A 27,807-nucleotide genomic window follows, 5' to 3' on the forward strand; every position below is an offset into this window, starting at 1 on the left:
CTCTTCATAGCTTCCTAGCCTCCCAGCTAATAGTAGCTCTTCCTAGCCTTCTAGCCTCCCAGCTAATAGTACCTCCTCCTGGCATTGCAGCTAACAGTAGCTTTTCTTAGCTTCCCACCTAATAGTAGCTTGTCTTCGCTTCCTAGCCCCTCAGCTAATAGTACCTCTTCCTATCTTCCTAGCCTCCCACCTAATAGTAGCTCTTCCTATCTTCCTAGCTTCCCAGCTAATAGTACCTCCTCCTGGCCTTACAGCTAACAGTAGCTTTTCTTAGCTTCCCAGCTAATAGTAGCTCTTCATAACTTCCTGGCCTCCCAGCTAATAGTATCTGGAGACGTCACAGTCGGCCTTCGTTGCTGCTAGTTCTTTGATGTTGGATTATTGTGGTTAGTTTTTAACTTTCGAAACATGTCTGCTTTTGAAACATGTCTCTGCGGCTACATCCATCGTCGTCATGTTATCCCGTCGCGCTCTTCTGTGATTTACTGCTGACTCTGACGTCTGCTTGATATATGAAGGGAGAGTTAGCTAGCTGGTGTATTTCAGTGTTTCATGAACAAATGAAAGCGAAGAGAGACAGTAATCTGGTCTGAAAACATCTGCTGCATGTTCAGCTGTGTTCAGGTAGCTGTGAAGTAAATTCCCCTGATGGTAGAAGCTGTGGAGCTCCTTTATACCTGTGTGTGGTTCATGATAAAGTAAAATTTAAAAGGAAACGTTCTGTTCCTGCTTTTTATTCGTCTTATTATTATTTTTCTCTTTTATTCATTTATTGTCTCTCTGCTCTTTCTGACCCCGTTTTCCTTCTCTGTCACTCCGTGGTTTCTCAGACCTTATTTCCATGGCAACAGATGGCTAGAAGTCCATCTCGGGAGAGATCGTGAGTGAAGGGAGGGTAACTGAGGCTTCTGAGGATGAAATCCATCATTATCCAGAATAAACTGGAGAATGTGTGACTCAGAGCGAATGAGTCCAGACTTCTTATTAATCAGAGTCTGGTAACATTTGGGTTTCATCATGAGGCGACTTTCAACCGATACAGAGAAGAAAATACGTCTCCAACCAATCAGAATCACTCCACGTCTCATGTATGACTACTGTTACTCTTCTGTCCATCACCACACAAAACCACGCCCCCAAATGATCTGATTGGCCTAGCTAAGATCTTTGCAGGGGAATAATCAGTTCCCAACGCAGAGAGAATCCAGATAAACTTTCTGGTGGGGGACTGTGAGGCGTTCAGGATAGCTCAGGTGATTTTCATTCAGCACCATCATCAAAAATCAAAGTTTTCAATTTGATGAATAATTTGATTCATGGACAAAAACTTTTTAATGAATTCCATCAGTCTGAGTTTCATTCTGTATTTCCTACTAGGGATGTCCTGATCGGTATCAGGCTTCAGCCAAGTCTGATTATTTGTAGTTATTTATTAAGTCTGACATAAAACCAGAACAGAAGAATCTGTAAGTAGTCCAACAACAAACACTGAACGCTGCGTTTAAAAGAAGAGACACTACATTAACTTTGACAGAAAGATTTATTGGACTGAATCCAGTCGACTCTAGGAGAAGACAAGGAAGACAAGGACAGACTTTAGGAAGCTACAGGAGACCAACTCTAGGAGAAGACAAGGAAGACAAGGAGAGACTTTAGGAAGCTACAGGAGACCAACTCTAGGAGAAGACAAGGAAGACAAGGACAGACTTTAGGAAGCTACAGGAGACCAACTCTAGGAGAAGACAAGGAAAGACTTTAGGAAGCTACAGGAGACCAACTCTAGGAGAAGACAAGGAAGACAAGGACAGACTTTAGGACGCTACAGGAGACCAACTCTAGGAGAAGACAAGGAAGACAAGGACAGACTTTAGGAAGCTACAGGAGACCAACTCTAGGAGAAGACAAGGAAGACAAGGACAGACTTTAGGACGCTACAGGAGACCAACTCTAGGAGAAGACAAGGAAGACAAGGACAGACTTTAGGAAGCTACAGGAGACCAACTCTAGGAGAAGACAAGGAAAGACTTTAGGAAGCTACAGGAGACCAACTCTAGGAGAAGACAAGGAAGACAAGGACAGACTTTAGGAAGCTACAGGAGACCAACTCTAGGAGAAGACAAGGAAGACAAGGACAGACTTTAGGACGCTACAGGAGACCACCTCTAGGACAGATCAGGAGGCAGAGAATGCTGCTCTACATAATAAACACTGAGCTGTTGAACACTGCGGCTCCTCGAAGTGTTTCCAGTGCAGATTTCTCCTCTTTTGTGTTTTCTGGGCCGAGTCTGTGGGAAACCGATGGAGGACTCTTCGGTTACACCGGGCGACTCTGGCTCGGTCATTGTGTGAACCTGTCTGACGGGTTTTCAGAGCTTCGTGGTTTCATCTCGCTCCTGTGGGAAGGGCAGAAATAACAGAGGGCTCCTTTTACTGCAGGTGGAAGCAGTGTCTGTGTTCACAAGGGTGGGAACTGAGGGTTTGCTTTGTTACTGACGGATACACGGGATGCTGCAGCAGGTCACACTGTAAAAACCTCCTGCAAACTCAGTCACACCTAAAGAGTGTTTACCTACTGCATAATGTCAATATTTCAGTAGTCCCCTGAGCTTTTTATTATGTTTATCTTTTCTGCACTTGAACTCAGATTACCTCAATAGATCTGCTCTAGAGTTCCAGTTTTTTAGAATTTTGGCGAAAAGGAAAAGTTGCTGAGAAGGTGGCGACTCCGACCTGCTGGGATTTAAAACCGTGGATCTAGAAGTTCTTAAAAATCTTGGCGAGACTTAAGATAGTCTTCCTTGAATTCTTGAAACTTTACATTTCTCACAAACGTTTTTATGTTAAAATGGTAAAACAATATTCAGCTGACCAGACTTTAAAAACCAAAGTAAAAACCGCATCAATTGGAGTTAATGACTTAAAAATAAGGCGGAATATCTTTAATATGTACAGAAAATACATAACGGATGATATTTGTCTTTCATTTGGGTTCAAAATGTCAAAACAAAGACCTCAAAATGAAAAATATATGTTCTTAATCTTCAAATTCTGCAAAAAAAAAAAGATTTTGAGAAGGAAATAATCTTATTGTTGTTTAAACCTGCAGTATCCCTCTTTTAACTCTGACTTCTGCTCATTTTAAACCAAAACACTGAGCAGAAATTAAAACTAGCTTTAAAACAAGGCCTCCAAAGACAGTCTTTAAAACATTTATATGTTCAGAAAATGGAACAAAAAAATCTGTAATACTTGACTTTGAATTGGGCTCAAAATGTTAAAACAAAGACTTTGGAGATAAAAAGATCTACTTCGTCCTAAAACAAGTTCCATAAACGTTATTAGTCTTCAAATCTGCAAAACTAATGAACTTAAACCTTATTTTGTTCTCATCTGGTTTAATTGTCAAGATCTCTGATGAGACAAATACGATCTTACAAACATCTTAACTGTTTTTTTTACAGTGTACTATTTTCTGCTGATGCGTCTCCGTCCTCGTCTCTGTCTCCATTCTCGTCTCCCGTCCGTCCACTCTCCTGTTTCTCCGCAGTGAGAGCTGCTGACCGAGGAGTTTCAGGCCTCTCGGGTGTCGTTACTGACATCTGAGCTGAGGGGGGAAAGGCTTGTTTTACTCGGACAGGAACGCTAACCCGTCTGGCCCACACCGACACAATACGACTGTGGAGAAACACACTGGATGCTCTGATTAGTAGAAAGAAAACGGGTTTTTATTTACGCTAGGAAGGCTGCAGGATCAAATACTGTGCATTTAAATTAACTTTTCTTCCCACGTGTTTTGTTGTTCTCTTTGGAGACGAGACAAGAGAAAATAAATGATGTTTAAAATGGTAAATGTTCATCTTTTGAATAATATTTGTCTTCTTTATGTTTTCAGATGAAGCTGACGGGTCTCCTCTGCCTCCTACTCCAGAACGCCAGGTGAGAAAGAAACACAGGAGATATCCAAAACAAACGAAGCTAAAACAAAGACAAATGGTGTTTTAGTGACGACTGTTAATCAGATATAAGACGAGGTTTCTGCAAGAATGGAGAAAAACCCTGGATGAGGTGAAACGTCTTCAAGAAAAATCCAGCTGCTGTTGTTTTAGCTTCGTTTTTGAATAATACGGTACCATGACCCAGCTTCACAGAAGAACCCAAGAGATGTCTTAATTGCCTTTACATATCTGTGACCTCCTTGCGCAGCAATAACAGCAACTAAGTGTTTCTGGTAACTGCTGATCAGTGGTCTACAGCAGCTTGGAGGAGTTTTAGCCCATTCCTCAGAACAGAACCACTTCAGTTCTGAGATGTTGGTGGGTTTCCTCACATCAACTGCTTGCTTCAGGTCCTTCCACAACATTTCTATTGGATTAAGGTCAGGACTTTGACTTGGCCGTTCCTAAACATTTGTGTGTGGAAACACTTCTGGACAGACGGACTCCAATCTGACCTTGAAATTAATTTGTTATCCTAGACGTGCACCTCATTGATATGTAATATTGGCACATTTTACCCAGATTAAACAAATACCAGAGTATAATATTTCTATTTCATGTGTTTAATTGGATTCTCTTTGTCTACTTTCAGGGCTTAAAGCGGCACTTTATCAAAACACTAAAGGATTGTTTGATTATAGAGGCTCAACGTTTTATTAATGCTCTTCATAGCTCAATTATAAAAAGCAAATAAGTCCTTCAGGAGAGTTTTACTAATCTTCTGGCTTCATAATCTGGAAATTTGTCCAGGAAGGCTACTTGTGTGTTTACAGCTCAGTCTGGTGCTGCTCTGATTTCTGATTGAAACTGATTCCTGGTCACCATCAGTCTCTGGTTTTATCTTCATGTGCAGAGCTGTTGTCATCAAAACCCTCCAACCCTCAAAGACAATGCTGTTCTGTACTAAACCTGACACCTTGGTGCTGCCCCATCATGTTGTTGTCACTGACACACGAACACTGACCCCTTCAGGTCAAATCTCTGAAATACAACATGACCATTCACTCATTAATGCTTCCTTTCCTCCTCGTCCATCCGTCCAGGTGGTGCGGTCACTCGGCGTGGCCATCTACCGAGCTCTGGACTGGGGTCTGGACGACAGCGAGGAGCGGGAACTCAGCCCTCAGCTGGAACGCCTCATCGAGCGCATGGCCGCCAGTGACCAGACCGGGGAGGCCGACTGCACCGCCGGGAACGGTACAACAGATGAAGGGTACAGTGGACAGGAGGAGGAGGAGGAGGAGGAGGACGAAGAGGAGGCAGCATTAAGGCCGGTGTGCACGTTCCGCCAGGTGATGGCGCTGTGTGCGTCTCGTCTGGCCAACAGGAGTCTGGCTCCGGAGCACTACCAGGCCGTCTGCAGGGCGCTGTTTGTAGAGACACTGGAGCTGCAGACGTTCCTCATCAAGATCAGAAACGCAAAGGAGGTGAGTTAAGGTCGTCACTCTGGGGGGAATCAGCACTTACACTTTATTACCAAAAGTATTGGTTCATCTGCCTTTACACATATGAATTTAAGCGACATCCCATTCTTAATCCATAGGGTTTAATATGACATGGGCCCACCCTTTGCAGCTAGAACAGCTTCAACTCTTCTGGGTAGTCTTTCCACAAGGTTCAGGAGTGTCTTTATATTTCTGACCATTCTTCCAGAAGCTCATTAGTGAGGTCAGACACTGATGTTGGACTAGAAGGCCTGGCTCTCAGTCTTCACTCTAATTCATCCCAAAGGTGTTCTATCAGGTTGAGGTCAGGACTCTGTGCAGGCCAGTCAAGTTCTTCCACACCAAACTCTCTCATCCATGTCTTTATGGACCTTGCTTTGTGCTCTGGTGCTCAGTCGTGTTGGAACAGGAAGGGTCCATCCCCAAACTGTTCCCACAAAGTTGGGAGCATGGAATCATCCAGAATCTCTTGGTCTGCTGAAGCATTCAGAGTTCCTTTCACTGGAACTAAGGGGCCAAGCCCAGCTCCTGAAGAACAACCCCACACCATAATCCCCCCCTCCACCAAACTTCACACTTGGCACAATGCAGTCAGACAAGTACCGTTGTCCTGGCAACCACCAAACCCAGATTCATCCATCAGATTACCAGATGGAGAAGCGTGATTCATCACTCCAGAGAACACGTCTCCACTGCTCTAGAGTCCAGTGGTGGCGTGCTTTACACCACTGCATCTGACGCTTTGCATTGTACTTGGTGATGTGTGGCTTGGATGCAGCTGCTCGGCCATGGAAACCAACTCCATGAAGCTCTCTACTGTTCTTGAGCTGATCTGAAGGAAACATGAAGTTTGGAGGTCTGTAGAGATTGACTCTGCAGAACGTTGGTGACCTCTGTGCACTATGAACCTCAGCATCTACTGACCCCGCTCTGTCATTTTTTACGTGAAAGAGAGGCAAAATAAATAACGTGCTGAGCAAAAACAGAAGCTTTTAAACTCTGTAGACATATGAGTCAATTCTCTGGTCGTCCATCTCTTTGTAGCTTCAGTCAGCCTCTACTGGACGTCCCAGGCTTTTGTTTAGTTACAAGTAGAACATAAAAAATATTGGACAAAGCTCCATCTGGGTTCACCTGACGCTCCAAGCCTGATATCAGCATACTGGATTTGGTGGTAGGAACCAAAATGATGGACGGTGTTTTCCTTTAGGTTTGTGGACCTCTTTGTTGAGACCTCCTTGTTGAGCTCCCATTGGTCGTCACAGTCGATTGTTTGTTTTGGATATAAAAATGGTGAAGTGGTTTGATTTCACGCCTCTTTTGATGTTTATAGTCCAGAGATTGTTTTTTCAGGAGGATTTATGATGAGGAGTAATTGAACCACTGTTGCAGCTGTTACTACTTCAGCTTAGAGCGGAGGGTATTTCCAGTTCATTTAGAGTTGCTGTAACTGATCGATTCAGGGTTTGGGTCGAACATAAATACAACTCTGAGAAGCTTTTGTATTTTTGCAAAAAAATGATTCAAAACATCAGCACACTTCACACAAGTCCTGAGAGTAGACTAAGAGAACCCAATCAAACACATGAAACAGAAATATTAGACTTAAAGTGAGCCAATATTACATATCAGTGAGTTAATTTCAAGGTCAAACCTTTATACATAATGTACATAAATATAAAAGTCACTCAGTTGCAAACCTTTTATTTTCATGTGAGATGTTCAAAAAACAACATAAAATGGGTGAGTGTGTTCGGATTAAAGCGTCCTGCACAAAGAGATGAACTAGAATTTGCATCTTTAATAAATAACTGTGGCAGAATCAAGGTTGTGTTTCCTGTAGACATAAACAGTAGAGACCTGAGACAGAGAGAGAGAACCGTGCAGCCGAGAACATCCAGGGAATAAATAAATGGAAATTAGACGCCTGACCTGCTTTCTGTTTACTTCAGAGAGTGGCCTGCCGCCTGTGGTGTGCCATACTCTTTGAATTTGAAATGGCTCATAACCCGGCCTCCATTAATATTCCTGTTTACACCGTACAGAGCAGAGACAGATAAATGACTGAGGACGCCGCCTCCAACACTTTCCTCCCTGAGCTCAAACTCAAATCCTCTGTTGTGGCAGCGCAGCGGTTTCAGATCGTTGAACTGCTCATGTATATTAATCAGGAAGGAAACTGTTTACATGAAAACAAGCAGATGGTAACGGGTATTATTATGGGATGTTCTTCAACCAGGGCTGCATCAAACAAGTAGTCGGTTAAATTAACCAGTAAATAATAAACTATAATAATAAACTAATCTGTCCATCTAGGACAGAGAAGGACAGAGACGTAGCTCTTTTTGTCTTATTTCCGTCTCACATGTGTTTCAATAAAACCTTTAGCTTCTTAGATTCTTGGTCTTTCTTCTTGTTGCACAGATGCTGAAGAAGATCTCGACAGAGGAAGTTCTGGAGGACAGATCCACGGCCGAGCTGGACGCGCTGAAACACACAGACTGGGTGAGACGAGGGAGGACGGTAGAGATGTGAATGTGTTTGACGGACAGATCCAGATGTGTGGTGTCTCTGTCCAGGCTCGTCTGTGGGTGCAGCTGATGAAGGAGCTGAGGCAGGGGGTGAAGCTGAAGAAGGTGCAGGAGCAGCCGTTCAACCCGCTGCCCACCGAGTTCAGCCTCACGCCCTTCGAGATGCTGATGCAGGACATTCGAGCTCGAAAGTTCCAGCTCCGCAAAGTCATGGTGAGAGTCCAGAGTCTGAGCTGAGGACAGGGGGACAGGGGGACAGGGGGACAGAGGGATGGGGGACAGGACATGTTGAAAAGTTGGTCTGTCGAAATGAACTCATAAATAATAAAACTACAATTATTTTTATTTTATTTTTTTTAGGATGAAGTACTTGTAGCAGTCGTTATAGTAGTAGTAGTAGTAGTAGTTGTAGTAGTAGTAGTTGTAGTTGTAGTTGTTGTAGTAGTAGTAGTAGTAGTAGTAGTAGTAGTAGTAGCAGTAGTAGTTGTTCGTGTAGTGGTTGCAGTAGCTGAAGTAGTTGTTGTTGGAGTAGTAGTTATAGCAGTAGTACTAGTAGTTTTTGTAGTAGCTGTAGTAGTAGTTATTTTTGTAGTAGTAGTAGTATTAGTAGCAGTTGTTGTTGTAGTAGCTGAAGTAGTATTAGTAGTTGTTGTTGAAGTAGCAGTTGTAGGAGTAGTAGTATTAGTTGTTGATGTGGTTGTTGCATTTGTTGCAGTAGTATTTTTTGTAGTGCTTGTTGTAGTAGTAATAGTAGTAGTAGTTGTTGTCGCAGTAGCTGTAGTAGTAGTAGTAGTTGTTGTTGAAGTAGTAGTTATAGCAGTAGTAACAATAATAAAAGTAGCTTTTGTAGTTGTTATAGGAGTTGTAGTATTAGTTGTTGATGTGGTTGTTGCCCTTGTAGTAGTAGTATTTTTTGTAGTACTTGTTGTAGTAGTAGTCGTGGTAGTAGTTGTAGTTGTTGTTGCAGTAGTAATAGTAGTAGTAGTTGTAGTAGTAGTTAAAGTGTCACTTTCAAAGTTTTTCTCATCTTCACCTAATTCATAGCTTTCTTGCTGTGTTTGCTACGTACGCTACGTATGCTACGTACGCTGGCGTCAGCATCATCACCGATCATCAACCAATCAGAGGCAGTCGTCTCAACGTGGACAGACGCTTGTTATTGATCAGACTGTAGCTCTGGTTCTATCAGCTACTGGAGGTTACTGTTGATGCTTCAATAATATTTGATTTATTTTTAAACCTAATTTTATTAATTTATTATTAACGACAAAGCAGAGCTGCATTAGTTCTGCTTTTACCAACGTGTTGACCGTTTGTATCAACGATCCAGGTTCAATAATCCAGAGGAACAGATGGAGAAACAGAAATGAGTCAGAATGAGGATGTTGTTAGAAGCGTCTCCAGACTGTTAGTGTTACAGTCAGTCACCTTGAGGCCTTCACCACGACAACACAACACAAATATCAATGAAGCCTTCTGTTCTTCTGGCTCCAGAGAGAAACCCACGGACTGATCCACTGCTTCTAACCTGGTTAATAGATCAGACGTTTGTTTCTCTGAGGCATTTAGAAGTTGTCCTTCTAACTCAGAGGATGTTTGATTTGTTGCTCAGGTGGACGGAGACATTCCCACCAGAGTGAAGAGAAACGCCCACGAACTGATTCTGGACTTCATCAGATCAAGACCTCCACTCAAACCAGTGAGTGGGTTTTAGATTTTTGTCTTCACTTCACTTCTTCTTCTTCTTCTCCTTGTCCTTCTTCTTCATGTCCTTCTTGTTGTTGTTCTTCTTGTTCTTGTTCTTCTTGTCCTTCTTCTTCTTGTCCTTCCTCTTCTTCTTGTTCTGCTTTTTGTCAGTTTTTATTATTATTCAGTTTCAACATCTTATTTTTTCCTCTGCTTCTTCATGTTGACTTGTTGTTATGACCTTGCAGTGTCCAAGACAACCTTTTTTTTTTTTTTTTTAAATGTCTTGACTGAATGGATGTGATCTTTCTTGTTTCTCCTCGTTAAGGTTTCAGAGCGCAGCCTCCCCCCTCCTCCCCCACAGGAGCAGTCCCTCCATGACCGAGTCCTGGCTGAGATCAAGATGGAGAGGAAACTAAGGCCCGTGGACCCCCCCAGCTCCAGACGTAAGACCACGTCCTTCACCAACACTTTTACCTCCACTAATACACCGAGACATATCCTGTTTTCTATATACACTCACTGGCCACTTCATTAGGTACACTAGTTAAACCAGTCCTGCTCTAAATATCGTCTCCATGTAGGTTCTGGAGTTCAGCGTCAGTTGGTTTCTTTCCTCGGGGCCGATGCTTCGGTCTGTGTGGGAGGATTTTTCCTCTCAGAGCTGTGGTGTCACATTTCATAAATATTGACCGGCTATTTAAAGATCAAGGTCAGCGTTAATTCAGCCGGCGATGAAGGAGTTTCATTCTGCAGACTTCTGTTTAAAGCTGCTGCGTCTGAAAGCGATGATTCTGGAAATTAAAAAGTGTCCTGATGTCGGCCTTTTTCATTTTAATAAGATATTTATCTGTCGGCTGAACCTGAACACGACGAGAAGCTGCAACGAACAATCACTTCAGTGTTTTCTTGTTTCTCTTCCTCTCAGCTTTCGGCTCCCTGCCCTGTCTCGTTCAGACGTGTCCTTGCAACGTCAAATCCACCTCGTGCATCGACCTGTCGGTGTCGGAGCCCGGGCCCCGGCCGCCATCCCGCCCCCGCATCCTGCTCAAGGCCCCGACTCTGGCCGAGATGGAGGAGATGAACATCTCTGAGGTGAGCCCCGGAGGAAGAGGAGGCATCCTCTCTGTGGACTCGCTCTGGTTCTCAGACCTAAGTGGGTTAAACGTGACTGGGAGGAAATCCTTTTTCACTCAAAGACTCAGCAACCTGGGAATTTCTGTTTTTTGTTCTTACTTGTGCGTCGCGTCAAACATCAAAACTGCCTCAAAATAAAGCACGTTAAAAATAACCTCTCTGGCCCAGAAGGTGTGAACTGACTGATTCATCCGGCTGGGAATGACGTGTTTACAGTTTTACTTTCACATCAGTTTAAACCAGATCAGGGTCAGAACTTCTTCTTCTTCTTCTTCTGCTACTCTGCTACTTCATAGCATATATTAACCTCCTGAGACCCCGTGTCCTCATATGGGGACGTTAAGTTTTAGGTTTGTGGCAGCTTATTCTGCATTCTGCTTCATTTAGACCTGTTGTCCTCATAAGTAGACGCTTTTGTCTGCCATCTAGTGGCAGCAAAGGGTCAATACACTAGTCGGTGTTAAAATATGATATCGGCCGTTACGGTGGATTCATTTTACAGTCGACTACCGGACTAAACTTGTTTATTTATTCGCTTATTAGCTAGTACCCGTTTGAGGACATTGGGATTTCATTGTTTGCAATTCTGTCTTTGCACGGCCATGTTCAGGTATTAAAATAAACAGTTTTATATTTTGTTACACATTGGTGACTTTATTGTAATATACAGCGAAATAATCCCCCTGTCCACATATGAGGACATAATTTGACTTCCTGTTCTAAGATGATGCTTAGTTTTTATACTTCATCTAATCCCAGATACCTTGGAGAATTTAAAAATGCAGGAGTTTGAAGCTTCCTCTGTGATCAGACTCTTTAGCTTCAGTAAATACATCCTGTATAAATGTAAATATGTTAATAATAGTCAGAAGGTTATATTTCTTTGACATAGAAGTACTTAGAAGGAACTTTAAACTAAATTATACAAAATCAAAATACTGAACTTGACAACCATTGTCATGTAAGGTTTTGGTTTTTGTGCATTCACGGTAATTTATTTTTAATTTCAAACATTTCTTTAATATTTTTCCCCAAACAGGATCAAGTCTCTTAACCGACTTATTAACTGATGTGTTTGATTTCTGTTCTTGACTTTTCTCTCCCTCCCTCACCCCTCCACTCACCCCAGGAGGAGGAGTCTCCCGACAACGGGGACCTGAGGAGGACGGAGAGCTCCCCGACGCCCCTGAAGAGAGACCGGTCCTTCTCGGAGCACGACCTGGCCTTCCTCCGGGGGGAGATGCTCCCGTCTCTGTCGGAGTCGGCCCAGCTGGGCTCAGGGGTGAGGCTGAGGGGGGAGAGGCCTCGGTCCAGGACGCTGACGGGCACCGGGCCTCCTCCTCATTACAGAGGTCAGTCAGTTTCACTCCTGTTTATTTAAAGGTTTGTTCTCTTTGTCCTCTTCTTCTTATTTTGTCTTTGTGGATTCTTCTTCATGGATTCTGTGTCTTCTTCGTTGTTTTCATGGTTGTATTCTTTGTCTTTATCTTCTTCATCTTTTTCTTCATCCTCTTCTTCTTCTTTGTCTGCTTTGACTCCGTCCTCTTCTTCATGGATTCTTCTTCGTCTTCTTCTTCTTCGTCTCCTTTGTCGTCGTCATCTTCTTTGTCTTTGTCTTCTTCTTAATCTTTATTTTTGTGTTGCCTGTGGTCGAATAAACCAGAAACCTGCTCAGAAAATAAAGCCATAACATTATAACCACCTTCTCCTCTTCTTCCTATTCTTCCTCTTCCTCCTCATCTCATCTTCCTCTTCATAGTCCTCTTCATACATCTCTTCATTCTCCTTTTCATCCTCCTTTTCTTCTTCCTGTTCCTGTTTTTCCTACTCCTCTTCTTTTTCTTCCTCTCCCTCCTCCTCTTCTTCATCGTCTTCATACTCCTTTTTCTTTTTATCCTCCTCTTTCCCTTCTCCTCCCATATTTCTCTTCATACTCCTCTTCTTAATTTTCCTTCTCCTTCTCTTTTTCTTCCTTCTCCACCTCCTCTATCTCTTCTTCTTCTTCTTCCTTCCCCTCCTCTGTCTCTTCTCCCCCCCCCCCCCCCCCCCCCTCTTTCTCTTCCTCTTCTTCTATCTCCTCTTCCTCCTCCTCCTCCTGTCTCTGGTTCTCCTCCTTCCTTGGACCACTGGTGATTCTGGTTCTGAGACTTTCATTCTCTCCTAGTTGTGATGGAGTCATATTTTACATTAGACTTTGGGCCTAAACTCAAACCGTTGATTTCTCTCACGTCACCAGAATGTGAACTGGCTTTTTAAAGTTTCCACTCCTCCGTCCTCCAAGCCTGGGAGACATGAAACTCAAGACTGTTTGTCCTCGTTCCCAGTCTTTGGGGCAACTCTGTGATGTAGTGATTGTGGAGACATTATGTCACCACTGGTTCCAGCTTCTGCCTCCAGCGCTAACCTCATTAAATTACTGAAATACGAGCCGGTGTCGGCGGTTGACAGGGATTCATATCGGCCACGAGGCCGCAGTGAGTCCCGTGATGGATTGTAATCAAATTTAAAGATGTGCTGATGAAGTCTGGCCGGGTGGAGCTGATGGGGTTGAACGGTGAAAGCCCTGAGTAGGATATTATCTGTGTGACGGCCGTGATTCGTGCATTAGCAGACGTAATTGTTTGAAAAATGGTCCTGACTTCAGTCAGCCTCTGCACGGCTGCAAGGCGATCCGTTCTCCTGCATGCCACGATTATCATGTTGTACACGACTCTGCCAGCAGGAGACACTCTGGTCTTAGCTGTGTGTTAACCCTGTTGAAGCCTGACATATAAACAGTCAGAAAGTTCCTTTTATTTAATTAAAGAGCTTATTGGACCTTTTAAACTAAATCCAATTTTCAAAAAATAGCCATTTACACACATTATTTTAGTTTTGTACCATATTTGATACGCAAGGCATTAATGGCAGTTTACTGGACGGACTATATTTTAGAATAAATACAAAATACTGTTTTTGAAACTTTTTAGAAGATTTTAAAACCTTTTAATTTTTCCTTTTGGTAGAACAAAATATCCTCAGACAAAGATGGACTGAAAAACAAATTTCTCTGTCTCTCAGTTTCTTCTCTGAATTGGTAAATATATATATATATTATTATATAGGTTATGATATAGGTCATTTAAGTCAATAATTACCAAGTGAACGTCTGCAACATTAAATGTCCTGCACATTTTAGTTTAATGTTAATTAAATTAGCTAATCAATTGTCATTGTGGCAGGAATAAAGCAGATTACAGTAACTACTGACATAAATGACCATATTTACCTGCTTTATTATGTTTGATCTACAGCTTTTCTACATGATTTTACTATATCATAATGTATGAAGTATATAAAAAGGATGTTTATCCTCCTCAAACTAGTAAGTCCATGAAGGCAGCCATTTTGGAAATAGCTGCCAAAAGCTCGTGACCACAGAGCCTGGATAAATCCACCAGGGCTCAGATGACGAGTCTCGGATTGTTTTTATTGATTATGTTGGTGGAGCAGAGGCCTCAGAAACCCATGAATCAGGTATCATGTACTTGGTGTTTAAGGGTCAAGCCTGTAATCTGTCACTGCAGATGTTTACTATCTTTCCTCTGGGCCTGTTTACTTTCCATTAGCACCACACTGACACCTTCCATCTGCAGGATGGAGGAGGCAGTTTGAGCTGCTGTGTTAGACCTGAATCACTCCACTCATCCTCTGTTGCATGGAAACAGTTAATAGATCTGAGTCTTACTAAAAGGCAGTGATATAAAATCCACGTTTTTTGCCGTTTAATTGCAAAAATGGATCTTTTACTTTGAAACTAAAAATATTTGCTGACATTACATATACAGGAAATATTATTATTCAATGGACATGTAACAGTATATCTCATCATTGTCATCTTGGAATATGCCCGTGAACATCAGGGAAGAACAAATCCACTGATGGAATAACCTGGTCATTCAGTATATTCAGGTAGTCAGCTGACCTCATTCTTTGGACACATAATGTTGCTGAACCTAGACCTGAGCAACTGCAGCAACCCCAGATCACAGCACTGCCCCCACAGGCTTGTACAGTAGACACTAGGCATGATGGGTGCATCACTTCATCTGCCTCTCTTCTTACCCTGATGCCCCCATCACTCTGGAACAGGGCAAATCTGGACTTATCAGACCACATGACCTTCTTCCATTGCTCCAGAGTCCAATCTTTATGCTCCCTAGCAGATTGAAGCCTTTTTTTTTTCCAGTTAGCCTCACTGATTAGTGGTTTTCTTAAGGCTACACAGCTGTTCAGTCCCAATCCCTTGAGTTCCCTTCACATTGTACGTGTGGAAATGTTCTTACTTTCACTATTAAACATAGCCCTGAGTTCTACTGTTGTTTTTCTTCCATTTGATTTCACCAAACATTTAAGTGATCACAGATCACCATCAATCAGGATAATTTTCCGACCACATTTCTTCCTGGAAGACGATGGTTCTCCACTATCCTTCCAGTTTTTAATAATGCGTTGGACAGTTCTTAACCCAGTTTTAGTAGTTTCTACAATCTCCTTAGATGTTTTCTCTGCTTGATGCATGCCAATGATTTGACCCTTCTCAAACAGACTAACATCTTCTCCACGACCACAGGATGTGTCTTTAGACATGGTTGTTGAAGAAATGAGAAGCTACTCATTGCATCAGTTGGGCTTAAATAACTTGTTGCCAGCTGAAAGATAATCACCCATGCAGTAATTATCCAATAGGAGGCTCCTACCTATTTGATTCCAGGTGGAGACTTTTTTTTTGGCCAGACAGTGTGTAAGTGTTACCCATTGTGTTTTTGTGTGTGTTTGTTTCATCCTCTCATTCACTCTTATTTATCTTGTTTCCTCTCTTTTCGTTCCAGCCTCTTTCCCGGTTCACGGTTGGGCGCCACAGTCTCCGGCCCGTTTGTCTCTGAGTTCAGTTGACGAGACCACAGAGGGACCAGAGACGACGTCCCGCTCCAGAGCCGGAGATGAGCACCAGTGGATGGTGAGGAAACAAATTTTCATCTTCCATGAAGTCTCTAAAGTCTAATTCATTCAAAGCAAGATTAGTTGTGTGTGGATTTATGTGCTGATATGTGTCAGATATGTCAAGGAAATCTGGATCTGAACACAGAATATGGGAAAAGCTGAAATTAAACTTGAAATGATCCGTAAAGCGCCCAATGAGAGGGAATCCAAAGTACATCTCCTTGATCAAAGATCAGGTGAAACCTCCTGAGTCACTTCTTAATGGATTTCCTCAGTTTACAATGATAGTGATGAAGTTGTACAGGTATTTACTGTTGGTGGAGCAGGGTGAAGATCCAGTTCTTTTTCCTCAGTAATCTCAGTAATGAGTTTAAATCTTTCATCTGTAAATTAAAAAAGCCGGATGACTGGACAGACTTCTTCTTCTTCTCCTTCGTCTATAATCAGGAGGAGTTCAGTCACCCCGTGGAGAGTCTCGCCTTAACGGTGGACGAGGTCATCAACGTTCGGCGAGTCCTGGTCAAAGCAGAGATGGAGAAGTTCCTCCAGAGCAAAGAGCTCTACAATAACCTGAAGAAAGGAAAGGTAACGAGGAGAGAGTGTTCACGGTAAATAACCAGCGCCTTCCACAGGACGGAGAATGAAGACGATCAACAGGAAGACGAGTTTAGAAACCAAATTACCCTTCCTCATTAATCTGTGACTATTAACTGTTCAGATGTGTCAGAATATTGTTGGGAAAGGTTGATAATAGTCTAAACATAGTGTGCTGTGGATCCTCATACAACCCCAATGCAACAAACTCTCCCTTTAATGTTGTTTTATCTCGTTATACTGCCCCCAAGTGGCCAGCAATCCGATTATTGCAGCTTTAAAAGAAAAAAACACATATAAATAATATAAAAATGACTTTTATCCTCCATGATTAGAGTGTAGTGTGAGATAAATACAGTATACAGTGTGCCAAGAACTATTATGTTTATTTGTTTTTCAGGTTTGCTGCTGCTGCAGAGTGAAGTTTCCTCTCTTCTCGTGGCCGTCCACCTGCTTACTCTGTAAAAGGTATCGAGGACAACTTTTATCTGTTTCACATGACTAGAGTCTGTTAACGACCAGATACTCACCTGTAATTAGAGCTCATTAGCCAGATTTTAGTCATTTTAATCCTTCATAGTTTTAGATGATGAAAAGTGGTTTTTCTCAGTTTTAAATTAACATTTAGTCAAACTGCAACTACCAACATTAATTTTTTATGTCGTCTTTTGACAAATAGTTATTATTTGTTCTCATCTTAAACACTAAACTGCAGGCTTGCATCTTGAATGGTTTACTGTTTTACTTTGTATATGGACTTTTACTCAAGAAGGATTCATTCCGGGAACTACATTTATGGACAGTTTTAGTTGAATGCTAAATGCTAATCCATGATCCACTCTACTGTCCACTGTTTAAATATGTCTCAGCAAAAGGTCAGAGGTCAATAACTTCATGTAACTAGTAAAGTTCTTAGATGAGACTTTAACTTCATAGTTATCTTAGTGACTGTGATGGAGGCTGCAGAGATATCAGAGTGATGCTCCCTCAAATGTCGTATTCTTCCACCTCATCTGCAGCAGCTTGATAGCTTTTTGTTGGCTAACGCTAACTGAGATCAGATAGGCTAACGTCTCGTATCCAGTCAAATGACAGGGACATTTCACATTTTGTTACCATTTGTCACAGTTTTTATCATCAGATATTAGTTTTAGCTCGTCAGCGTCTCGTCTCAGTCACCGAAAACATCGGCGTCGTCTTCGTTATTACAGATCATGGATAGGACAGGGTTAGCTCTTAGTTGAGATGGTCAGAGGAAGGGGCTGGGGAATGGATTCTGTCAACAGAAGGTCTTCACAAAGATAGAAACGTTAGTTTATCATGGGAACCAACCTCTTGTGGAGTAGTTGGGGCAGCTGTGTCCCAGTTGGTAGTAAGGATGTCCACGATCCCCGGTAAATGGACCACAAGCCAAAGTGTCCTTGAGCAAGACACTGAACCCCAAGGTAATGAGTGATATATATAAATACTAGACCATATACAAATGTTTAGGGGCCATTTTCTTGCAAATGTTTGTATCTTAAAGCATCTTAACACTTGGTATCAGGGTGAAGGTCTCAGTTAGGGCAAGGCATTTAGTTGAGATGGTTAGAGAAAGTATTACGTCAATGGAAGTTCCTCGAAAAGCCAGAAATAGGAGCATGTGTGAGTGTGAACAAGGAAGGCTAGCACGCTAGCTGACAGCTAGCTTAGCTGCTAATAGCGGCAAAAGACCAGAAGATACCACTAATAGGTTTACTGGTGGGTTAGTCACTGATGCTGAAGTCACCTAATGAGCTGAGGGCTGAGATTAGTTATTCATACCTCACCATCCAGTTGACAAACAACACACTTAGCATCCATGCTACTGGCTTCCACGGCTGTTGTTACCATGATTATGACACATGTTCTGCAGGAACCATGTAAACCTTTGTTTTTATTTCTCTCACAGGTCAGTGTGTGGCTCCTGCAGCGCAAAGGTAAAACAATCAACTAACAGAAAATAATTCTGACAGTGTTTAGTTTGTTTTAGAAAGTTTCGTTGTCGTTGTTTAATTTTATTCTCATTGCATTAACGTTTTAAACTCTTATATTTGCAAGTTTAATTTTCAAAGTGCACCAAAAGTTGATTTCACACCTCTCTGCAGCGTCCCCTGTCTGTGTGAATGCTCAAGTTGCTCATTAACTAAAATTAAAGTCTGCATCATATAAGACATCAGCGACTTATGAGCCTCAAATAGTTGAAATTAGAAGTTTATAACTATTACCCAATTGTTTTTTAGTAAAATGTAAAAATGTATAGTAGTAATAATAAGAAAAGTGTGTGTTAAGGTAAATTAGGGGTTAAAGTCATTTAGAAACTTCCTTGTTTTAGTCCATTAACCAGTTCACATGAGATGTTATAATAGAGGCCAACCACCTGCTGCAGAAAGGTGTTGAATGATGCTCAGTTCACAGTTTAACATATTGTTTCTGTCTGATTTGCTTTTGTGTTGACGTCACTTCTACTCTGTTTTTTATTTTTTTTTCTGGTTGTGAGTTGTTGCCTCAGTCCACGGCCGTGTTGGATGTTTGGTTCTGTAGGTTTGGATTTTGTGTCGTGCATTTGTGTAATTAAATCTGTGTGTTTGGTTTTTATTGAAGTATTTGTTTTAGATTTGTTTGATTGTGTTTGAATCTTCACTGTCTCTAAAAAGTATTCTTCCAGTCTGGATGTTTTCCACTTTAATTGATTTTATAAACAGAATAACAGTTAAAAACATGGATAAACACGTCTTAGCATGATGCTGCCACCACCATGCTTCACAGTGGACATGTTCGTGGTGGTGTCCTCCTAGCGTCTAGTTTGATGGATCCATTTTGGTCTCATCAGAGTCTCCCTCATGTCTTTGGTTGAACTCTAGTTGAGATATAATTTCTCTCTAATCTCCTTCAGAGTCGTCATGATTCCATTTCTAAAAGCAATAAAAGCTGAAATCATCCAAGGCGTTGAATACTTCTTACAGGAGTAAATGTGAAAGCATCTGTGTGTGTGTGTGTGTGTGTGTGTGTGTGTGTGTGTGCAGTGAGTTTTCTGCTGTGCCTCGTCACGACAGTCATTCCTTCTTGTCTCTTGTTCCTCTTCGTCCAGATGAAGGTTCCCTCTAAGAAGATGGCCCACATCCCCGTCTACACCGTGGGCTTCCACAGCACTCCAAAGAGCCACGGACACAAGAGCCAAGTCTATAAGTGAGTCTGTGTTATTTACTGGTTGAGTTTCCTTAGTTCTATTAGTTAATACACAGGTGAGCAGCTGTAGCCGTGTTCCCATCAGTAGAAAATACATTATCAATAAAAGAGCTGTATAGAGGAGGATTTGCCAACTCCTCAGTCGTCCTTTGAACTTTGAAGACTTTGCCCCTATTGCCCCCCCCTCATATCACCGACACCGACCCACTGACAGGAGACAACCAGACAATCAGCGTTATTCACTTCCTCTCATAATCTTTTGGCTGATCAGCGTATATGTCCAGAGCACTTAGGTTAATGGAGGTAATGTTGGCACTCAGGCCTCAGACACATTGATCCCTGCAGCCTCCCTCCATCCTGACAGACTTTATATTTTTAGCTGCAGTTAAATCTCTAACGAGACTAACGAGCCACGCTAGCGGCTCCCAGGCTCTAACACGGAGATCATGCTGCAAAGCTAACGCTCGTCACGTTCACTGGCTCAGTTTTAGCTCGCTAACTTCTGACCTGATTTCCTACCAGCAGATCATTAAGCAGTCGTGGGAAAACCTGGTCCCCTTTTAGTTTTTAGCGGAGCCCCTGGAACAGAGAGTAGATGTCAGCCTGAGGATTTAAAGGCACATACGATGGCTAATGGTCAGCGGTAAAAGCCCGGAGCCATGTAGAGCTTTAAAGGTAATCAGTAAGATTTAAAAATCAATTCTGAAACAAACTGGGAGACAGAGGAGACCTGATAGAACCAGAGTGATAGGAACCGTTCTCCTGGTTCTGGTTAAACATCTGACAGCTGAGTATTTGTCTGGAGTCCAGAGGTTGATTCACTCTGAGAAGAGTAAACAAAAAAAAGACTGTTAAAATATTCAAGTTTCAGATCGTGGCAGATACACCAATCAGCCACAACATTATGACCTCTGACAGGAGAAGTCAATAACATTTAAACGGTCTTGTGACAGTTCAATGTTCTGCTGGGAAACTTCTGGACCTGGCATTCATTGGTGTGGATGTTACTTAGACATGTAGCACCCACCTAGACCAGACCAGACACCCCCACCCCATAGCAATGACACTCCTTGATGACAGCAGCCATCCCCAGCAGGATGCAGCCTGACACAGACACACACACAAAAACACTTTAGGAACAACTAAAAAAATAAAAACATGAAGAACAGCACAAGGTGTTGACCTGGCCTCCAAATTCACTAGATCCCAAACTGATCAAGTATCTGTGGGATGATCCACAGAGGCCCCTCCCCTCAAAGGCCCCCCCACCAACAACATTGTGTTGCCAGACACCACAGGACACCCTCAGAAGGCCCATGTCCATTCTCTGATGAGTCACCACAAGAGAGACCTACACAGTATTAGGTCATAATGTTATGCCTGATCGGTGTATATCTGAAGGGAAAGTTGATGTCTGAACCAAACATCGGAGCAAATCGTGCAACAGGTGTCGAGACATTTCACAAAAATAAACCAAGCTTGAACATCTACCCTCTTCTTGTCGACGTGACATCTGGACGTCCTCCTCTGGGCCCGGTTCAGTCGGTCAGCGCTCTGGTTCAGCTCAAGGACTTAGAGACCCGTGTTTAAATATATTTAACCTGATTGCTAACCTTGTCCAGCCTCAGCAGAAACGGCCTCTGTGCCGACCTCAACCAATCACCGACATCTACCCTCCTCCCGTCCTCCTCCCCTACTGCCCCGTCCTCTGGTTATATAATCGCTGCAGCCTCCTCCAAGTCCCCTAAGCAGCCATTATGTAATAATTACCCAGTTGTCATTAATATCCTCACTCCCTGTGTGAAGAGAGAGGGAGGGGGCGAGAGAGCCTGACAATGAGTTGAAGACAGATAGAGAGAGAGAGAGTGTTGCTCTGCTGTCTAACACCTGTCGTCTCAACCAGACCGTGCAGCGACAACGACACAAGTAGTAGGTTTGATAACAGGAAATAGTTATTTTCATCATGACCTTAATCTTCTCATTAATCACTGATCACACACACACACACACACAGCTGCTGCTTCATGTTCTTTATGTTTTACTGAACAGTTTTCTCACCTGTCCACCTCTATGTCCCTGTGTCTAATATAAATGTGTCTCCACTAGGGATGGGCGATATGGACTAAAATTTTTATCCCGATAATTTCTGGTATTTATCATGGTAACGATAAAAATGACGATAAATAAACACCAATTCAGCCTAATCTTTTTGACTATAATGCATCGGCAAGTTTTATCTGAGTTTTTTTTTTTTTACCGGACTCTTTGGATGAAGTCGACGCTGCTTCTGCTTCCTTGCGCATTTTCTGTCTTTCTTCATATTCTGGTTTGTGCTTGTGTTTGAGGTGGTGGAACCAATTAGTGGTGTTACTGTCCTATTTATGCACTATTTCTTAGCAAACCTAGCATGTTGTAATTTGTTGCTCCGCAGCAGACTTTTTAACCCCTTCATGCCTAGTGTCGCAAATTCGCGACGCACTGTTTCCGTTCAGACTGCAGCCAAAATAACCCATGTAATACACAAGCACTAGTTTCTCGTAGGACCGGCTGGAGTGGTAAGCAAAAATACAAATATTTCATTTCTTTATATAATTGAAAAATCAATTCAGGCGTTAAGTGGTTAAAACCAAACCAGATAATGTAGGTGGAGCCTCGTTTAGGAACGAGCTCCTCGCTGCCCGGCGTATCTGCTCCGCCTTCCGCCATTGTCAATTTGTCAATATTCCACGGGTGTTGGGCTGCGAGTGTGTCGCGCACATATATACGTCATCAGTGGGAATTTATCGTTTTTATCGCGGGATGACATATTCTTACCGTGGGGAATGTTTTTGACGATATATCGTAAACGATGAAATATCGCACATCCCTAGTCTCCACATGCGTCCCCAGCCAGCACTTGAGATCTGATCTCAGTTTGTGTGTCTGTAAATCAGCAGCGCCATCATGTGGTCAGTGGAATATTGTACCAGCTGCTGTCTCTAATGGATCTCTACCTACCGCTGGATCAGAACCATCAACAGTTGCTTGGTGACTTGGAGACATGATCCAGATTTTGGGACAAGATGGAAAGACTCTCACATGTTAAGATCTGATTAACTGAAGGAAGGAAGGAATGAGGGAAGGAGGGAGGAAGCGAAGACGAAACTAAACAAAAGAAAGACAAAACGAAAAGAGGAGATGAAGGAGGAAGGAAAGAAATGAAGAAAGGATGGAAACAGAATAAAGGAAGGAAAGAAAGAAGGAAAGAGAGAGAGAGAGAGAGAGAGAGAGAAAGAAAGAAAGAACAGAACCGGAAGGAAGGGAGGAAGGAAGGATTAGTTTCTAGTTTAGTTTGGTTCTCAGCTCCAAGGCCAGAATCTTTTAAAAGTCTCTCATTACTAATGAACAGACATCACTGATTCATGTGATAATTTCTACTAGTGGTTGAATGAATGAGTTAAACTCCTCTTCCTCAGATCAGCCCTGTTGAGTAGGTGGTCTTTAATGTGAGGATGATCATTTTGAGTCCAGTAAATATCCTAAAGATTTTAAAGTCTCCAATCTAAGATTAAATTTTGCTGAATCCATCGACTGATTGTTTCAGCTTGTTCCACAATTTGTGTCACGTCCTCACGTCTGGATGCAAACACAGCCTCACGTTAGGATATATATAATAATATATAAACCAGGATGATCCTTTAAATGACGGCTACATCTGTGTCTGCAGGTCCCTGCGCAGTTTATCCCGCCGCTCGGTGGAGGAGGAGTTCCCCCACCTGTACGCTCACGGCTGCACGCTGCGGGACGTCTGCGCCGAATGCACCAAATTTGTTGCAGACGTCATTTCCTCCAGCCGCCGGAGCCTGGACATCCTCAACAACACTCCCAAGAGGGAGGCCAAAGCTGCTGCTGCTGCTGCTGCTGCTCAGAGACCACAGCTGCAACGCCAGTCCCACCTCGAGGATCTCCCTCCCCCTCAGAGTCGCCCCCAGCCCCACCACCACCACCACCACCAACAGCAGCGGCTTCACGCTTCATCGCCGTCCCCTTCGCCGCTGCTGCTGCACCGCACCGAGACGATCAACGTGAACAAATGACACTTTATCCCTGCCCGACCACACTGTGCACACATTCACAGAAAAAAAAAAAGAAGTTCTTTAAAGGTTCCAGTGAGGGTGCTCCTTTAAATATTACTGGGTTGGAGCATTGAATGCATCGTTTAATGGTTATGCTAAGATATATACATTTAAGAAGCATTTTCTGGAGCTGTAAAGAACTGTTTTAGCCTCCACCACCCTCCTCCCCCTCCACACCGTATCTCCCCTTCTTCCCCACCACAAACTCACAGAGCTACTCACCGTAGAAGGTCTGGGTCAGAAGCTGCCTTATCTGCAGCGCCATGACTTCACCCCTGCCTGCTGCAGAGCAAACAGGCCGAGGAGAGGGCAGACCAGGAGAGCACTGGGCGTCAGGAGGCTGTAGACGCCCTGAGAGTGGGTAAAGATGGAGGTGGTAGTTTGAGCATTAGCATCTTAGCTCTCTGTGGTTGCCTTGTTTTAGTCATGAATGTAAAGTTAGAGAAATGTAAAATTAAAAGCTTGTACACGTTTATTTTTAATCATCTAAAAAAAAAAAAAAGGGAATTTGAAAGGAGTGGCTGTTGCTGCATAACGACGCCTCTTTTGCTTCGTGAAGTCCAGTCGGATGAGGTTCGATGGCGGCGACACTGTGAATGTACCGTGGGACGGGGGGTGGGGGGGTGACGCCACGGGCTGCACCTTTAACCGACGCTGGTGTGAAACTCCCGCCTCTCTCTCTCAATCACCATGGACGCTTGCAATCTGCTCTGGTTTTGTAAAACACTTAATTAAACCTCAACTGCAATAAAATAATGAACACGAGCGGAGCTGCGTCTGTCCGTTTTACTCTGGCTTTAATAAATAAACCATCTCCTGCAGGATCATTAGAAGAAAACCATCTTGCTGGTATGTTCAGAACTACTGTAATAAATTTGACAAGCAATCAGTGGGAGACTACTAACGAGGTTTTATTTGATTTATCATCCATTATCATGCATATTTAAATAATTCTGGTTCATTTTAACCTGCTGTGTTTCCCATGAACTGTGTTTTTACGGCTTATGCTAACTTGTCTCTCTATACAAGATATTCAGGAAAACCAGGAGTCCTACAAGTCCTTAAGTTTTTTGTCATATTTGATCCATTTCACTTCTCCATTAATTAACTCTTAGTTTTATCTTACAAACTAACTAAGCTGATTAATGTTTTATGAGTTAGCCTTTCTCTTGAATTTCCAGCTGTAAATGTGATTTTATTTGATAAAACTTTAAGATAACATAATAAATAGATCCATTAAACTTCACAACATTAAGAGCCTTTATTATTTATAAATGGTTTCCACAGTTTTCGCTGCACTGTGACTGTTAAACTGTTAGGGTCGGTAGTATACAGGAGGCCACAGCGGTAGGATCCATTAATAGAGCCACCACGGTGAACTTAAGAAGGCTTTGTCCTCAGTCAGAGGATCTATAATTCCTCTATGGACACTCATGAATAAATAATCTACAGGTCTACAGGTCTATTGGCTGCCTCCGCCTCAGTTCACTCTGCACAACCGGATGACTGGCAGGAGCTAAGCTGCAGTAAACAGGAAGTGATAACTACACTTTTCATAACAAAAGCCCTGGAAATGGATTAATTCTTCTCTAAATTATTTTACAAATGGAACATATTTTAAATACATATTACAGATTTAAACATTAAATAGCATTTGTCAAGTTTATTTCTGAAGCACAACCTCAGTTGAACAAAACTGTTGTACAAGCAGAACAATAGAAATAAATCAACAATCCCCGTTAAATATAAGACAAATATACAAATATGAGTTAAAATAAGCAATAAAACATAAAATTAAACCAAAGTAAAACTGTCAATTAAAAAAACTGTGTTAGCAAAATAAAATCCAAGATATCCTGCTCAGCTTGGATTGAAGGCCAGAGAGAAGAAGTGGGTTTTCAACAAAGATTTAAAATGCTCTAAACTCTGGGCAGCTTTGATATGAAAGGGTCGGCTGGTCCAGAGTTTGGGGGCCACCACCGTAAAGGTTCTATGGCTCCTGTTTCCTAGATCTAGGGAGGTCCATAGCAGCTGGTCTGTTGATCTCAGAGCTCTGAGTGGAGTGTGATGAAGGAGTAGTTTAGACAGGTAAGATTTAAGACTCTTAAAAACTAGTAGTAAAATTTAAATGGTTTAAAATGAATCCTTAAATGGACTGGAAGCCAGTGAAGCGATGCTAGTACTGGTGGTCTTGACGTTTTGTGTTACTAAACTAAAATTATAAATTTACTTTGTAAGTTACAATTAGAGGATAAAATGGCAGAATTAAGAGTTTAAAATCCTTATGAAACATAAACAACATAGTCAAAGATTTTCACTTTTCTCCCATGAACCTTTTGATACTTTTCATGTGAAGTTTTTAACTGTTTGAACCAAGCAAAGCAAAAGTTTAGACGTTTTTCTCTCTCTTTTCTGACAACTTCTCTCAACATCTGCTGAACTTTTTATCTTATAACACGTAATCTTAACCAGACATTTTGATTTTGGATGCATGTGTTTGTTCATTTCATACTTTGAGGTTTTTATCTCGTATTTTTGACTTTGTAAATCAGAATTGTGACCAAACGATGTTTGAGACTAAGCACTTTAACTTTTAATCTGAAAAGTTCAACTGTTTACGTCGTCTTAGGGCGTATTCACACCAGGAAGGTCCGTTAGTTCACTTGCTTTGGTCCGGACCAATTTTTTTTTTCTTTTTTTTTTTTTTTAGTGCGGTTCGCTTTCACACTGTGATTAATTGCAACCGGACCAGAATTTATAAACAAAAACACATGTGCTAAGGTCGTTCAGCCATTGGCTGGTAAACGTATAGGCGGGGTAAAGAAGGAAGCCAAATGTCCCACGTAAATAGGCTACAATGGAGACTTTGCGTACTGTAGGTCTACTTGTTATTATGCTAGCAATATGGTTTATAAACTTACAGCTTGTGCTCGAGCGTCAAGACCGTTTGATGCAACATGAGTTTAACCATATCATGCTCGTTATTTTGCAACGGCTCATCTCTACCTAACCTACCTGCATTTGTTTGCTTCACGTGTCTCTCTCTGTTGTGTGTGTCACTGGGCTATCCTACATTTCCCATAATGCGCGAAAACTACGGGAAACTACAGGAGCTCGTCAAATCCAAAAAGGTAGATTTTTGCAACTTGGGTCGGATCGAGGTCGGGCTGCTTTCACACCATAAAGGAACCGCACCAGGGTTCGGTAGGAACCGCTCCGAGACCACCTCCTCAGCTGGGTCTCGGTCCGCTTGTTTGGTCCGCACCAGAGTTCAAGTGATTGTATTCACACCAGTCAAAAAGGTCCGAACCAAGCAAGGAAACGAACTTGAGTTCGTTTTAATCGAACTAAACAAGGCAGGTGTGAATACACCCTTAATGTTTCATTCAAAACATTATTGTGACTAAAGAACTGGACTTTTAATGTGAAACTCTTAATATTTGACATAGTATGTAAAAATGTTTCAAGATTAGTATTTCTCTTTATATCTTAAATTTATATTTCTTCATTTTTCTGAAAATACTCGTATATATAGTCAGACTTTCATGTAATATTTTTTGTAGACAATGGCTTCCATATTTTGTGGTTGTTTAAATCTACTTTTAATGTAAAAGCTCTTGACTTAGTCAAGTTTTAGATCATAATTTTTGATGGGAGACAATGGCTTTCATATTTGTTGGTCATTTAAATCTGTTTGTCTCAAGTTAAGTAATTTTCTCAATCTTAATAATAATAATAATAATAATAATAAAGTATTTTTTGTTTATTCACTATTTTATTCATGTATTTATTTGGCAGACACTGGCTTCCATACACATTGGTCGTTCGTGTTACAATACAGGTTTTATTTTGAAAGGTTCGGCCGGATGTGTGTCTGCTGGTTCCGCGTTAACTTCCCGGTGGAAGTTGTGCAGCTTTAGAGGCTGAACTCTGCAACAACAACGAGCCCGGTGAGGCTGGCCCATCTCAGCCAGTTGTTCTTTTCTTTTCCTCTCCCTCCGTCCTGGGAGTCCTTCTGTCCCCCCTCCCTCCCTCTCTCTCTCTCTCTCTCCCCGCAGTCTCTCGGCGGGAGTGGGTGTGTCGATGCGGGCCAGTGGTGTAGCTTAGCCGCTGC

At 42.2% G+C, this 27,807-nt stretch overlaps 1 protein-coding gene across 1 annotated transcript in view; it reads left to right on the forward strand.

The window, feature by feature from the left end:
• Nucleotides 1–25,103, forward strand: part of spire2 (spire-type actin nucleation factor 2) — a 52,413-nt gene extending 27,310 nt beyond the window's left edge. Inside the window, exons 2-15 of the mRNA XM_084554729.1 lie at nucleotides 3,893–3,936; nucleotides 5,039–5,422; nucleotides 7,865–7,945; nucleotides 8,020–8,184; nucleotides 9,584–9,670; nucleotides 9,986–10,103; nucleotides 10,586–10,752; nucleotides 11,924–12,146; nucleotides 15,666–15,793; nucleotides 16,225–16,362; nucleotides 16,772–16,839; nucleotides 18,302–18,329; nucleotides 19,481–19,578; nucleotides 23,285–25,103. Coding sequence (XP_084410855.1) covers nucleotides 3,893–3,936; nucleotides 5,039–5,422; nucleotides 7,865–7,945; nucleotides 8,020–8,184; nucleotides 9,584–9,670; nucleotides 9,986–10,103; nucleotides 10,586–10,752; nucleotides 11,924–12,146; nucleotides 15,666–15,793; nucleotides 16,225–16,362; nucleotides 16,772–16,839; nucleotides 18,302–18,329; nucleotides 19,481–19,578; nucleotides 23,285–23,654 — 2,099 coding nt within the window. The 3' untranslated portion in view covers nucleotides 23,655–25,103. The remainder of the gene's footprint in view (nucleotides 1–3,892; nucleotides 3,937–5,038; nucleotides 5,423–7,864; nucleotides 7,946–8,019; nucleotides 8,185–9,583; nucleotides 9,671–9,985; nucleotides 10,104–10,585; nucleotides 10,753–11,923; nucleotides 12,147–15,665; nucleotides 15,794–16,224; nucleotides 16,363–16,771; nucleotides 16,840–18,301; nucleotides 18,330–19,480; nucleotides 19,579–23,284) is intronic.
• The last annotated feature ends 2,704 nt before the right edge of the window (nucleotides 25,104–27,807 follow it).

Source organism: Chelon labrosus, assembly GCF_963514085.1.
Source record: "Chelon labrosus genome assembly, chromosome: 11".
In the NCBI taxonomy this organism is placed as follows: domain Eukaryota; kingdom Metazoa; phylum Chordata; class Actinopteri; order Mugiliformes; family Mugilidae; genus Chelon; species Chelon labrosus.